Source organism: Alligator sinensis, unplaced genomic scaffold (assembly GCF_000455745.1).
Source record: "Alligator sinensis unplaced genomic scaffold, ASM45574v1 scaffold206_1, whole genome shotgun sequence".
NCBI lineage: Eukaryota > Metazoa > Chordata > Crocodylia > Alligatoridae > Alligator > Alligator sinensis.
In genome coordinates this window covers 341,760-354,803 of record NW_005843055.1, presented here as the reverse complement: position 1 = coordinate 354,803, position 13,044 = coordinate 341,760, and the positions used below count along the sequence as shown (strand labels likewise).

The following is a 13,044-nucleotide window of genomic DNA, read 5'->3' as shown; positions in this document are numbered from 1 at the left end:
GGGTAACAGCAGGAGGGATGGGGGCGTGCTCCCGGCCGGGGCTGCCCGGAACCCCGCATCCACTCCCAGCAGCGAAGGACCCTGCAGAGCCTGGGGTGGGGTCTGCGCCCCCGACGGGGTTGTCCGCAGCTCTGCTGAGTGCGTCCTCGTGCATCCCGGTGGGAGACCGCTGCATCCCGGGCCCGGCCAGGGGAGCTGGAGTCCTGCTGCCTGAGGCTGTGCAGCCTGGTACCCGAGCAGACCCTCAGGGCGTCCGTCCACCACAGACGGGTGACTCAGGGCGCACTGTGTGCTCCACCGGCAGCACCGTGCACTGTCTTGTGCCCAGCACAGCACAAGCACAGAGCTCCCGGCCCTGCTTCTGGGCAGAGGGACCAGGACCCTCTTTCCACCCCCAAGCACAGCTGGCACCTGGGGCAGGGGGCAGCACCCTCTTCTGAAGCACCGGGAGGGTGCCACAGCTCAGGCCAGGGCTGGATGGGGGCAGGGGATGCCCCGGGATCAGAGACGTGGGGCAGGATGCTCTGAGCATGGAGGACTTCAGGGCACTGGCCAGGCTTGTCTGCCCCCTGCGGCCTGGCATTGCACGGGTGCTGGTGCCCAATCCCAGCGCTGCCCGTTAAGCTACGGGGCATGTAGAAACCTGCTGGGGATTTAGGTTGGTGTTTACCTGGGAGCTCAGGGGGACGGATTTGCAGGCCCAGGGCTGGGCCTTGTGCTCCCAAGAATGAGCCCATGGAGCCGTGCTGGGCGATGGGCACCAGGGGCCTAGAGGGTTTCTGGAGGGTGAGGAGGCAGCTGTGCCCATGCTCACAGGCCTGGGGCTGCAGGGGAGAGAGGCTGGGAGCCAGGACAGCGTGGAGCTGACATGAGGGTTAGCTTGGGGCCCAACACGATGGGCCAGGCCTCGGCACTGCAGTGAGAGGACCCGACTCCACCAGGGCAGTGCAGAGCACCGCGCGGGGCAAGGGCAGCCCCAGGGGCCAGGGCAGGCAGGCGAACGGCCCCCAGCTGCCCCAGCACACGGCCTGGCTGCTAAGCGGCTGCCCTCCCATGCTGAAGGCTGCCTTTCAGGGCGGGGGGCTCTGGCCAGCCCCAGGTGCCAGCTCCGTATCCCTCCTCCTGGTCTCTTCCCGTGGGCTCCTGAGGGCTGATGCAGCCAGCCCCCTGCTCCAGGCTGCTCTGTGGCTCCTGGGCCCGGTGCTCCAACCCCCCCCCCCCCCCCCTCCTGGGCCCGGTGCTCAAACCCCCCCCCCACCCCCACCTCCTTACTGGGGGTGCATCGGGGATGCCCTGTCTCTGGCATCCCCTGCTCCATGCATCTGATACCACCCAGCCCGCCCCCCGCAACGACTAGGGTGGAAATTAGCCCCTTACCCCCAGTGTCCAAATGACACACTGCAGCGGGTGGGGAAACTGAGTCACTCCAGAGCTCTCCCTGCTCTTCCAGCCCTTGCAGCGCTCTGGGACTGTCTCGGCCCTTGAGGGGTTAAAGGCTGCCCTGGCATTGTCCCCGTTGCCATAGGAGCTGCCCCCCCCGTTGCTATGGGGAAGGCCCCTCCCTTCCTGTTGCCACGGGAACTGGTCCTTCCTTCCCCGGCCTCCGAGCCGCTCCTGCGGGAAGATCCCCGTGCCCGCCCGCAGGTAGGAGATGCGCCGCAGGGCGGGCTGGCCTGGACCGTGCCAGGGAGGGAGCCCGGGGGTCCGGGCGCCCCCTCCCTCCACCCCATCTTCCCTCCATCAGGTCCTGTCCCTTCATTCCCCCTCTCTGCAACCTGCTGCTGCCCCCCAGCCAACCCCCCTGCCCTGTCCTGACTGTGCCCCCCACCTCGTGCCACCCAAAGAGCCCCCGCCCCGGCCCTGACACTGTGTGTCCACACAGAGCTGGGCATGGAGGGCCAGGAGCCTGGCCTGGGGGGCAAGGACCCCAGGGGGGCATCCCCCCCGCCAGAAGAAGAGCCACACAGGGTGCCTTCTCTGCTGGCCGAGGACCCTGCGGGGGCAGCAGCAGCCAAGGAGGCACCCCCGCCGGCCCTGGGAATGGAGGTGGAGGAGGAGGACGAGGAAGGTGAGGGGGAGATGGTAGAGGTGAACCATCAACACACGCAGACAAAGCGCAAGGCGACCGCCAAGCAGGGAGCAGCAGGTACGGTGAGGGTACCCCAACCTGCCAGGGGCTGCGGGTTGGGAGCGACGGGCACTGGCAGGGCTGCGGGGGCTGGATCAGAGGCTGCGGGTTGGGAGTGAGGGACACCGGCAGGGCTGGGAGGGGAGGGGCAGGGGCTGCAGGCTGGGAGTGAGGGGCACTGGCAGGGCTGGGGGGAGGCCAGGGTTGGTGGGGAGTAGGGGACCCCAGCAGGGCAGGCGCGATTAGCCTGGTCTTGTACCCAGCCCTGCTGCGAGAGCCTGCCCCTTCCTGCCCTGGCCGGGCGGTCTGCCCCGCAGTCCTACTGGCTCCCAGCTGGGGTGCTCCCTGGGCACTGGCTAGCACCTGGCTAAGGTGGATGCCCCCACTCTCCCTGCTGGGGGCCTCAGCAATTGGCACCTTCATCCCAAAAGCTGTGCAGTCCCCCAATATAGCCGACAGCCCAGAGCAGTCTCCAGTGGGCACCAGGCACACAGGGCCCCAGGGATGGGTCCCTAGGCCTCAGCACTGGCAGCCCCAAAGCCCAAGGGCAGCCATCGAGCTGGTGCCAGGTGAGGATGCCATGGGGGGCTGTGGCAGGATGGAGGCCTGCCCCGGCCATGCTCACCCCCCTCCCCACGCCCAGGCTACACAGTGCGAGCGGTGGTGCCGGCCGAGAAGGCGGAGCTGGTGTCGGTGGCCAAGGCCATGCACCGCGAGCGCTTCGGCCGCACCGTGCAGGAGCTCTTCAACCTGGAGCGCGAGGCTGCCCTCAAGGCCATCAAGACAGGTAGGGCCTGGGGGAGCGGGGAGCGGGCAGCCACGGGGCTGGTGGGGGACAGCAGGCTCACGCCCTCCCATGCCCTGCAGGTCTATATGTTGGGTGGCGCTGCCCCGAGTACCTGTGGGACTGCTTCCGCGTGGGCGACCGCTCCAAGTGCTTCTGTGGGCACCTGCTGCAGGAGCACCAGGTCTATGCCGGTGGGTACTGGGGGGCAACCGCTGGACAGCCTCGCCAGACCCCTCCCCTACGGGGGTCCCCACCCCCCTGGCTTAGGTCCCTGCTGACCCTCTTGCTGGCAGTGCTGCATGGCCCTGGAGGGTGCACAGCCTCTGGGGCTCAGCCCTGGGGTCTCTGCAGCCAACCGTCCTGGTGAGGAGGGGCTGCCAGGGGCTGAGGGCCATGCTGTGCCCGCAGAGACGCGGGTGCTGGTGCCCTGTGCCATGCCCAACTGCAAGTGCCAGGGCTTCGCCTTCATCCCGGCCCGGCCCGAGGATGTGGGCGAGTTCTGGCTGAAGAGGATAATCGGCTTCAACGCCGCTGCCTGGCGTGCCACGTGCCGCTGCAAGCACAGCCATGAGCAGCACATGCCCCGCGCCAGCCGCGCCTGCCAGGCCAGAGGTGAGGGCACCTGGCCGCGGGCCGGGGCACGGACGGGCAGGTGGTTGTGTGTGTGCATGGCTGGGGCAGTGGCTGGGTGTGTGGCTGTGCCTGCATGGGTGTGTGCAGGGGTGTAGCTGTGTACACATGGCTGTGTGTGTGCAGGGTTGTGGCTGTGCATGGCCGTATCCTAGTGTGCGCGCGGCTGGGGGTGCACACGAGTATACATGTGCATGTTTGTGTGTATACATGCATGTGCCAGGAGCTGCCCTGTCTCCCGGTGCTGCTGGCTGGGCTGCGCCAGGCACTGTGGCTCTCAAAGGCAGACGTAGGGGGGCAGCGCTGGGGCCCCTGCTCCCCCACCCACCTGCTCCCCCCGCCCAGGCTGCTGCTGCACGGGCTTCGAGTCCAGCTTCCTGTGCGCGGCCTGCGACCGGCGCTGGGAGGAGCACGAGACCTTCTTCGAGTCGACTGAGGCACGGAGGCAGGGGGGGCGGCCGTATGGTAGGCACCGCAGGCACGGGGGCTGGGGGGAGTGCAAGGCGGGAGGCAGTGGCACAGCCCAGCCCAGCAGGGGGCACTGTGGATCTGCCCCACGGCGGTGCCTTTCCTCATAGCCCCATCCCATGGCCTCTCCTGCCCCCACTGCTCCTCCCACGCCTGCCCTCGTGCCCCCAGGAGAAGCCTACCTGCCCTTCGCCGAGATGCCCGAGCTCCGCAACGCGGTGCTGACGGGGCACGAGAGCGACAGCTCCGCCTACGAGGCCCTGCGCACGGGGCTGCCCGCCCCGTCCGGCTCACGCCCTCTGCCTCTTGCCCCTGCAGGAGCCTGGAGCCCCGCGGAGCCGGATGTCCCCAGGCCGGGCCGAGGCAGCCACCAATAAAGGGATGCAGCCAGCACCCGTGGCCTGGCCTGGGGCTGGGCAGGGCAGGGCAGGGTGGGCTCGACTCCCTGGGGAGCCCCGACTCTTGGGTTCGCTTTCTGCCTGGGCTGGAGGTGCAGCGAAACACTCGTGCCGGCCTCCGGCCAGCACCCCCTTCCTGGCCGGGGCATGAGCTGCAGAGCCCAGGGTCAGCACAGGGTCACTGGCACGATGAGGGTCACAGGGAAATGCCCAGTCCACGGGGCACGGCTGCCCCAAAACCCATGGCACAGCATGGCTCAGTCCTTGCCGGGACAGTCACAGCGAGACGGGCCCAGGCGGGCGGGTGCTGCCGGCAGAAGGGGCTCGACCCTTTATTGGTCACCCCCAGAGACCCCTCGGGGCTGCGGGAACCAGACTGGAGCAGCTGTGCCCCCGGGGCTGGGGGCTGCGAGTGGGGCCGACCCCGCCGTGACAGCAGCGGGTGGGAAACAGGGATTCCTCCTCTCCCTCTTCTCCCCCACACCATCCCTGGCCCTGGCCCCTTCTCGTCAGCGGTGGATTAAGATTTATTGGGGTTCTGGGTTCCTGACCCAGATTTATTGGGGCCAGCTGACACTGCCAAGGGTGGGGAGGGCCTCCGTGCCCCACGGGGGAGGCTGGGAGGACCCGGCCAGGCTGGGGGGTGGGGGGTGACACAAGCCCCTCCTTCCTGCTCCCCACTGGCGTGGAGTAGGGCAGGGGCGGACGTGGGCTGGCCACTCTGGGCTCAGGGCTCTCGCTCTGCTGCCTTTGCCCCGGAGACCCCACTGTGTGCCCCCTGCCCACCCAGCACTGGGAGGCACAACTCACGGCCCCCACTGCTGCTGGGTGGGCAGGGGACACGCGGCCAGCATGGGGTCCCGGGGCAAAGGCAGCAAGGCAGAGAGCCCCAAGTCTGCAGCGGGCAGCCCACATCTGCCCTGCACACAAATCCAGGGATCACATGCCCCACCCATGCCTCCCCTTGGGGGTGCACACAGCGGTGGGGAGCTGCCCCCCACAGCCGTGGACCAGCTGCCCATTGCTCTGTCCTGCTCCCCACCATGGCCACGGGTCCTTCATCGCTCTGGCTGGGCAGCACCCCGAGCCCCTGCCCCGCTCCCTCCCTCACCATGGGGGCCTCGATCTGTCCCCCCCACACACCCCCCATAACTGATTTGAAGGCAGCTGCTCTGCACACCGCCTGGCCCTGCTCGGGATCAGGTGCATGCATGCAGCCGTGCGCGCACACGCACACACACAGGCACGCACGCACGCACACACACACACACACACACACAGCACCCCCTGCATCTCACTCCTGACAGCCCCTTGCAAGCTAGAAGGCTGCTACCTGCAAGGGTAAACCCTCCATTTCCCATGGGAACCCAGGCACCCAGGGGCCCCCAATTGGCAGAGGCCCCTGGGCCTGGGCCCCATCCGTCCATGCGTTAATCTACCTATGCTTCTCCTGGCACTGCAGGGTCTAGCCCCAGGGCCTCTGGCTTTAGCCATGCACTCATAGCTTGGAGAGGCCGGAGCTGCCTTAGGCTGCGCTCCTGGAGGGGAGATGCCGTGTGCAGCGTGCTCTGCCAGGGACGGGGGCAAGGGGCAGGCACTGGCCTGGGTCTGAGAGGAGCAGTGCTCAGGAGGGCGCAGGGGTGCTAACCCCCCCAAAACCCATCAGTCCCCCTCACTGCCAGGTCTGAAAGCAGCTTTCAGGCCTGCTGGAAGCAAGGGGCTAGATCCCATCCGTGCCCAGGCTCCTCAGTGCCCTGGGTCCTGGGCTGCCACCACGATGGTCCCAAAGGCAGGTAGGATCTGCTGGGGGGTCTCTTGTTGGCACAGTCCTAGAGCGCTGGTCCCGGAGCGCCGGGGTCCCACAAGGCAGCCGGGGCACCAGGGGCGTGGGCCCCTTGCCAGATCCATGGGTCCCGCTGGCCTCGGGCTGCGGACGCTGCATGCAGCAAGGGCTGGGATGCACTGGCAGGTTTTGCACGTGCTGACCAGGCCGGGGCTGCTCCACTTGGCACGTGTCGGCCAGCAGGAGATTGCCCCTGGCACAGCTGGGCCTTCAGGGGAACAACGGAAGGCACTACTAGGAACGGAAATGCCCTGCCCAGCGCGTAGGAAAAGGTGGCAGGCTGTAGCTGACAGGAACGAGAAGCTGTGAAGTAAAGGAAATAGATAAGGGAAGCTAAAGCCTCGAGAGAAAGCCCCAGTTCATCAGAAGGGTGCAGGGGAACCTGCGCCAGGACCCTGGGAGCTTGTGCCCTATAAATCCCAATCCAGCACGCGGCCTGTGCTTCTCTCCCGGCCAGGGCTCATGAGCTGGATGTGCCGGCAGCAAGGGCAGAGTCAGAGCCCGGGTTGGCAGGAGGGGGGCGGGGGGCAGGCAGACAGGCGACTCACCCCAGGCACCTGTCGGGACAGACGGACAAGGTGGATCCTCAGAAGAGGCAACAAGCTGGGCCACAGTCCCTGCTCGAGAGCTCGGCTCTGCCAGGACAGACAGACGCTGCTCCACTGCCCGGCACATGCCTGCGGGACCAGGACGGTGTGCTGCGTCTGCCCACGGGGCTTCACCAGGAGGGAACGGAGCCAGCGTGGAGGTGCTGAGGGTCCCAGAGACAAGCAGAAGGGGCTGGGACCCACCTGCAAGTGTGAGCGTCCAAGGGGCCAGCCAGAGAGCCAAGGCCATGGCCGGAGGAGATGGCTGAGGCCCAGGGGCCGGAGCTGCAGCTCGTTTCTGCTCTTGGCTGAAGGTTCCCTGCAGCTGCAGCAAAGGGGAAGTGACCCTCCCCCCGCGGGCCGGAGCCTGGGCCCTCTACCCGGTCTGTGGTTCTGCTCTTGCTCAACTGGCTGCAGGGCGAGGGCTGGCCTGAGACATCCCTTTGCTGCAGAGCTCCAGCCTCCACCTGTCCAGGACCAGCCAGCCCTCTCCCTGCTGGCACAGAGCCATGGTCCCGCATGGCCTCTGGCTCCTGGCCTTGCTGGCAGGTAGGAGACGGACTGGGCCAGGGCTGGGGGGCACGGAGGCAGCACTCGGGGGCTGGGACACGGAGGGGGCAGGGGCTCCGGCCAAGGCAGGCTGGTGCACCTGACTGTTTGCACGCTCAGTCCGGGCATCTCCGTGTTATTGCACACGCCTGGGCCAGACGTGGATGGACAGGGCCTAGTCAGGAGCAAGGCAGCCATGTTCCTGGCCACTCCGCCTCCAGCGTGGCTTGAAGTTGCAGCATGGTTAGTTTAGATTGGATGTTTGGAGACATGTCTTCACTGTCGGAGCAGGCAGGCCGTGGGAGAGATGCCAGGGATGGGTGCTGGGGAAGGCTTTCCAGTGCTGGAGGTGTCAAGAAGAGGTTGGGCAGCCTCTGGCAGGGATGCTTCAGGTGCAGCGATGCTGGTGCTCTGCTATGGGAATTTCCCAGACTTCTGGGCTGTGCTGTTGCCCCCTTCTCTCCTCGCTGCTCCGTGTCAGGGGGTTTTCACCTCCCCCCGAGGCGCTGGTGCTGCTGCAGTCCAGGCTGGGGCTGGGGCTGCAGCTGCGGCTGCAGCTGGGCTGGGCCAATGCTCCTGCTGGCACCAACCCCACAGGGTCCTGGCTGGAGGGTTTCACTCTTGTGCTCAGGCTCAGCCCCACGCTGCACTGGGAGCAGAAGGGGATTTCCCACTTGCTCAGACTGGTTCAGACTGGGGGGTTAACCTTCCTCTGTAGCAGAGCCATGGCCTCTGCCTGGAGCATCTATTAACCCCTTTTATAAAAGCAGGACGTTGGCCGCTGCAGTGCCCCCGCTTTCCCCACGGCATGTTGTAGACTTTAGAAGCTGGGTGTGTCCGGGCTGGTTTGCACAGGGCTGATGCTGCCTCAGGCAGGGCTTGGACTGGATGTGACCCCGCAGGTCCCTTCCAGCTGCAGGGCTCTGTGACTATGACTCTGTGACCCCCGCCTGCCCGGGCACCCTGGTGTCCCCGCTCTTCTTGCAGGGGCCGTGCCAGCCGGCAGAGTGCAGGAGCCCGAGTGGGGTATGCAGATGCCCACGGCGATGACGGGGCTGAAGGGTAGTGACGTGGTGCTGCCCTGCAATTTCACACACCCAAACAAGAACTACATGGGCATCATCCGTGTCATCTGGGAGTCCCACGTCTTCCAGTGCTGGGTGGCCAACAACAGCGACACAAACGGCAACTGCAGCAAGGAGCCGGGGCCCAACAGCCGCTACAGCCTGGCTGGGGACCCGCGCCAGCATGACCTCTCCCTGCGGGTGGCCAGGCTGAACTTTGAGGACAAAGGGCTCTACTCTTGCCGTGTGGAGCTGGTGAACAAATCCGGGCAGTGCTGGACGCACCCCACCAACCTCAACCTCACTGTGGAAGGTACCACGCCAAGCTGGCAGCCCACGGGGTGCCTGGGGTGCTGGGCTCTGCCCACTAGACTATAGCTGGGTAGAGGCTCAGGGTGCGAAACCCCTGGGGTGGGCCCCTGCTGGGTGCCTGCGCCCTGGAGCTCTGAGACGCTTCTCGGCATCTACTCCAGGGCTCGCTGGCAGCAGGGGTGGCTGGGCCAGGGCAGGCAGCACTTGCTCCCAGTCCTCAGGTATTGTGGGGAGAGGGGAGAGCCAGCACCCGGGCCCCCGCCCACGGTGCCCTGTGCCCTGCAGCATCGCCCAGCATCCTCAACCTCTCACTGCTGGAGGGGCCGGGGCCAGCACGGGCCTTCTGCATGGCCGAGGGCAACCCCCTGCCCAACATCACCTGGTGGGGCCCTGGCAACACCTCAGAGAGCCCATCCCCGCGGGAGACCCAGGTTAATTTCCAGAGCGCGGCGGAGATCACACTGCGGCGCAATGGGACCTACACCTGCCGGGCGAAGAACACGCGGGGCTGTGCCGAGCTCTCCCTGACTGTGGGGCCCTCAAAGAATACCCGCTTCCTACTCCTGGCTGCCCTGCTTCCTACTGCCCTGCTGCTCCTGGCGCTCCTGGTCCTGGCTCTCGTCCTCTGCCAGAGGCGGAAAGGTAGGGGGGCGGGGGGGGCTAAGCTTGGGGAGTGATGGAGGGGGGAGAAAGGGGGTCCTAAGCATGGGCAGGGAAGAGGCCAGGGGTCCACAGGGATGTGTGGGGGCTGGGCCAGGTTGGAGCGAGAGGGTGGACCGGGCAGTGGGCCTGGGGGTGGGTGCGGGCTAGGCAGGGGTGCCAGGGGGTTGTGGGGAGCAGGGCAGGGGGCTGGCTGGGCAGCACCAGCACAAGCAGGCGCTGAGGGTCTGTCCTGCTCTCTTCTAGGGCGATGCCAGGGCTCACAGAGGTAAGCTCCACAACTGTACCTGCTCCAGGGTGTTGTGGGGGTGGGGACCAGGGGTGACATGGGCATGTCCTGGGGGTGGTCATGGGGCAGGGGCATCTGCTCCCTCCTCCGACTGGTGCCCACTGCCCTGCACCACCGCTGTCCAGGGCTCCCCATGGGCTGTTCCCCCCACAACGACCCCACAGCCACTGGGTGCAGGGACAGGGGCCCGCCGGGGCCCCTGCTGTCAGCTGCTCAAAGCTGCAGACATGATCCCAGTTTCCCCTGCAAGCCTGGGGCTGCACCCGTGGGGCAGGGCCATGGGGCCAAGCTGTACTTCGTGGGCACCAGCTGTAAGGTCTTTTAAGAACAGAAGAGGTCTGTCTTGTGCTGTCTCCGATGTCACACGGGCAGCGAGTGGAGGCTGAAGGGAGACTGACCGGGTCTGAGCAGGGTTTTTCCCTGTTCCTCTCTCCCCTGCAGCCTCCAGCATTGAGGTTTCCAGGCAGGTCTGATGCAGAGGCCGTGCCTCTCACTCCCTGCCCCATCACCACCGATGCCACTTTCCTCCAAGCGCGTGTCTAGCCCCTGTGTACATTTGGCCGCACTCAGTTTCCAGCACATCCAGTGGCCATGAGCCCCCGCTTCAACCACCCGCGGGGGAAGACAAACTTCCTATTTTTCATTACAAACTGCTGGCCTGCTCATTGCATGTGGTGACTCCCGGTTCTCTCTCACAGGGACCGTGTAGCTCATGCCAGCCCGGCCAGCAACATGCCTCATGCAGGTAGGGGTCTGTCACTGCCTGTGCCCCCTGTGCCGAGCTTGCGGGGGAGGCAGCGCATTCTCCAAGCAAGTCCTGCCACAATGACAGCCCCTTTCTGAAGCCAGGCTTGGGCCGAGGCTGCTCCATGCAGGCAGCCCCAGCCCCAGTGGGCACCAGGGAGAGACAGGGGTGCCCTGCTGCAAGGGGGCAAAGGTCACCTAGGGCCCCTTCCCCTGGGGTTCAGTGTGGAGGGGTGGGGGCATGAGGCCTGGCTGTCCCTCAGGGCCCCCATGAGGGCACGGACCCTGAGGACCTGGGGGCATGGGCATGATCCCCCTGACACACTGCCTGTGCTCCCAGCAGACACCTGCACCTACGCGGAGCTGAGCACAACGAGGGTGACTGGCACTAGGACACGTGAGTGGGATCAGGAGCAGGAGCTCCCACAGGCCCTGCCTGGCTCTCTCTTGCCCTAGGGCTTGCATGGCCAGGGCCGCTGGGGGCACAGAGCCTGGCCTGAGCTTAGGGGAGGGGCTTTGCTGGGGGTGGACAAAGACTGTGCCCCAGCGAGGGGCTGGGTGTGGGCCCTTTCACCCTGCCAACATTGGCTGCTCTCCCTGCAGCTCCCAAGTCCCAAGTCTGGCTCCCTCCAACCCCCAAGGAAGGTAAGAGGCTGCTGGGGTGCACCTGGTGGGGGGCTTACGGCTGTGCCCAGGGCCCCAGATGCTGTGTGCGTTAGGGTGGGCACACAGCATGTGGGTGCGGGGGGACCCTGCCCACGCACACCTCACACGCCATATGGGTGGGGGGGGTCTGTGCACCATGGGGTGGGGGGCAGGTCTCTGCCACAGCTCCTGCTGACTCCTAACTCGTGTCTGCCTCTCTGCAGAGGTCACCTACGCAGATCTGGCTCTTGAGGGACTGCAGCCAGGTGCGGGGAGGCGCCAGGCGGTGCTCCCTGCCGTCCCCAGCGAGAGCAGAGATCTGCCTGGGCACACAGTGGGGCTGGGAGTGCCAACCGGCCCCTGCCAGCCCATCGCTGCCTGCAGCTCCTCCTGGCTCAGCACCCAGCCTGGCCCAGGGCACTGGGACCCCGGCTGGGCTGCAGGCGCCCTGCACACCCCACCCCTGCCCAACAGCACCGACAAGACAAGCCCCTCGTGTCCTGCCCCGTGTCCTGGGGAGCTCCCAGGGCTGTGCGAGGTGGCACCTGCTGCATCGTTTCCAACGGGCACCAGGTGAAGCCAAGCCCCGGCCCTTCCTCCCGGCGAGCACAGGGGCCATCCCAGCACCGTCTCTGGTGCTGGTCACTCCAGGGCTTTCCTGCAACCTCCAGCAAGTCCTCTCTGCCAGCTCTGGATGGGCACTTGTCTGCATTAAATAGCTGGAAGTGCACGAGCCAGCTCCGTGTCTGCTGCTGCGGGCCCAGCGGGGCTTGGGCCTGGCTGGGGTCCTGCCTCATGCTGGCACCTGAGTGTACATCTTGTTTGGAGCCCCTGGGAGCCGTTCCCCTGCCCAGCCCCCAGCTCCCCCCAGCAGGGACCCCCTCATTGCCCCTCCCTGATGTGCCCAGCCCAGGGGTGCAGGTCAGGGCCAGGCCCAGATGCACACAGCTGGGGAGCAGCTGCCCAGCCCTGCCCCTGCCACCAGCCTCTGCCCGCGGAGTCCCACACACTGCACTGGCAGCAGGGAAATGCCTTGGTCCCTAGCCTGGCCCAGGATGGGTCCTGCTCCAGGGTGGTGGCAGAAGCGTGGGTCTTGCCCTGCACCAGTCGCAGCCGCTGTTCCCACAGACCCGCAGCAGCACGATACCAGCTCCAGCCTGGGCAGGCTGGGAGATGTGGGGGAGGGAGGCAGCAAGCTGGTTGCCTTGACTTGACTGAAGGCTGCCCATGCACACCGTGTTTACACACGTGTCTTGTGCTCATAGTTCTCTGCTCAGTTTCATCCCCACGTGTTTCACATAGGCTCTGGGCACTGGCCAGGGCTGGTTTTCCTGGGGACTGGGCAGAGGTCAGTGGCTGGGCTCTGTGTCCGTGTGCATGGGCTTCCCCTCCCCGTCAGCCAAGGCTCCTTGCCTTGTCCTGCTGCTGGCACTTTGTGGCCCAGGGGGGCTGGAGGCTCGGCAAAGCCTAAATCTGGGGCCACACCAGGGCCTTCGGCTGGAGCCACACAGCTGCAGCTGAGCCCGAGCCCATCCTGGAGCAAAAAACAGGGGTTTGGGTAGCGGCAGCCTGGATCCACCCCGTTCAGCTCCCCTTTGCTGCCCAGATGCACCTTCCAGCTTCAGTTAGCGGGGACGCGCGACGGTGCCAGGACAACTCCAGCCAGATCCAGGCGACTCCCTTCTGACCACAAAGCAAAATATCTGCTAAAAGCAGCCGCTCAGCCCTGGTCGGAGACAGAGCTGCTTGCCCCTGGCCTGGCCTGGCCTGACCACGGCAAAGGCAGGCGGCTGTGTTGGGCACGGGAGTCTCGCGCCGTTACAGAGACCCACAAAAGCTCGTGCTCATGCGCACAGAAACGATGAGGATCCACGGGACTAACGGCTGATGCTGGAAGGCAAGGGAGCCCCCGGGCTGCACAGGCTGGGCTGGGCCTGGTG

At 66.5% G+C, this 13,044-nt stretch overlaps 1 protein-coding gene across 1 annotated transcript; it reads left to right on the top strand.

Moving 5' to 3' along the window:
- Positions 1-1,890: 1,890 nt before the first annotated feature.
- Positions 1,891-11,808, top strand: FAM221B (family with sequence similarity 221 member B). The gene is made up of 12 exons (XM_025193482.1): positions 1,891-2,146; positions 2,772-2,915; positions 2,996-3,106; positions 3,324-3,527; positions 3,891-4,010; positions 8,378-8,767; positions 9,052-9,408; positions 9,673-9,694; positions 10,414-10,460; positions 10,803-10,856; positions 11,063-11,104; positions 11,329-11,808. The coding sequence occupies exons 1-12, from the start codon at positions 1,891-1,893 to the stop codon at positions 11,679-11,681; spliced, it is 2,100 nt and encodes a 699-aa protein (XP_025049267.1). The 3' UTR covers positions 11,682-11,808.
- Positions 11,809-13,044: the final 1,236 nt, after the last annotated feature.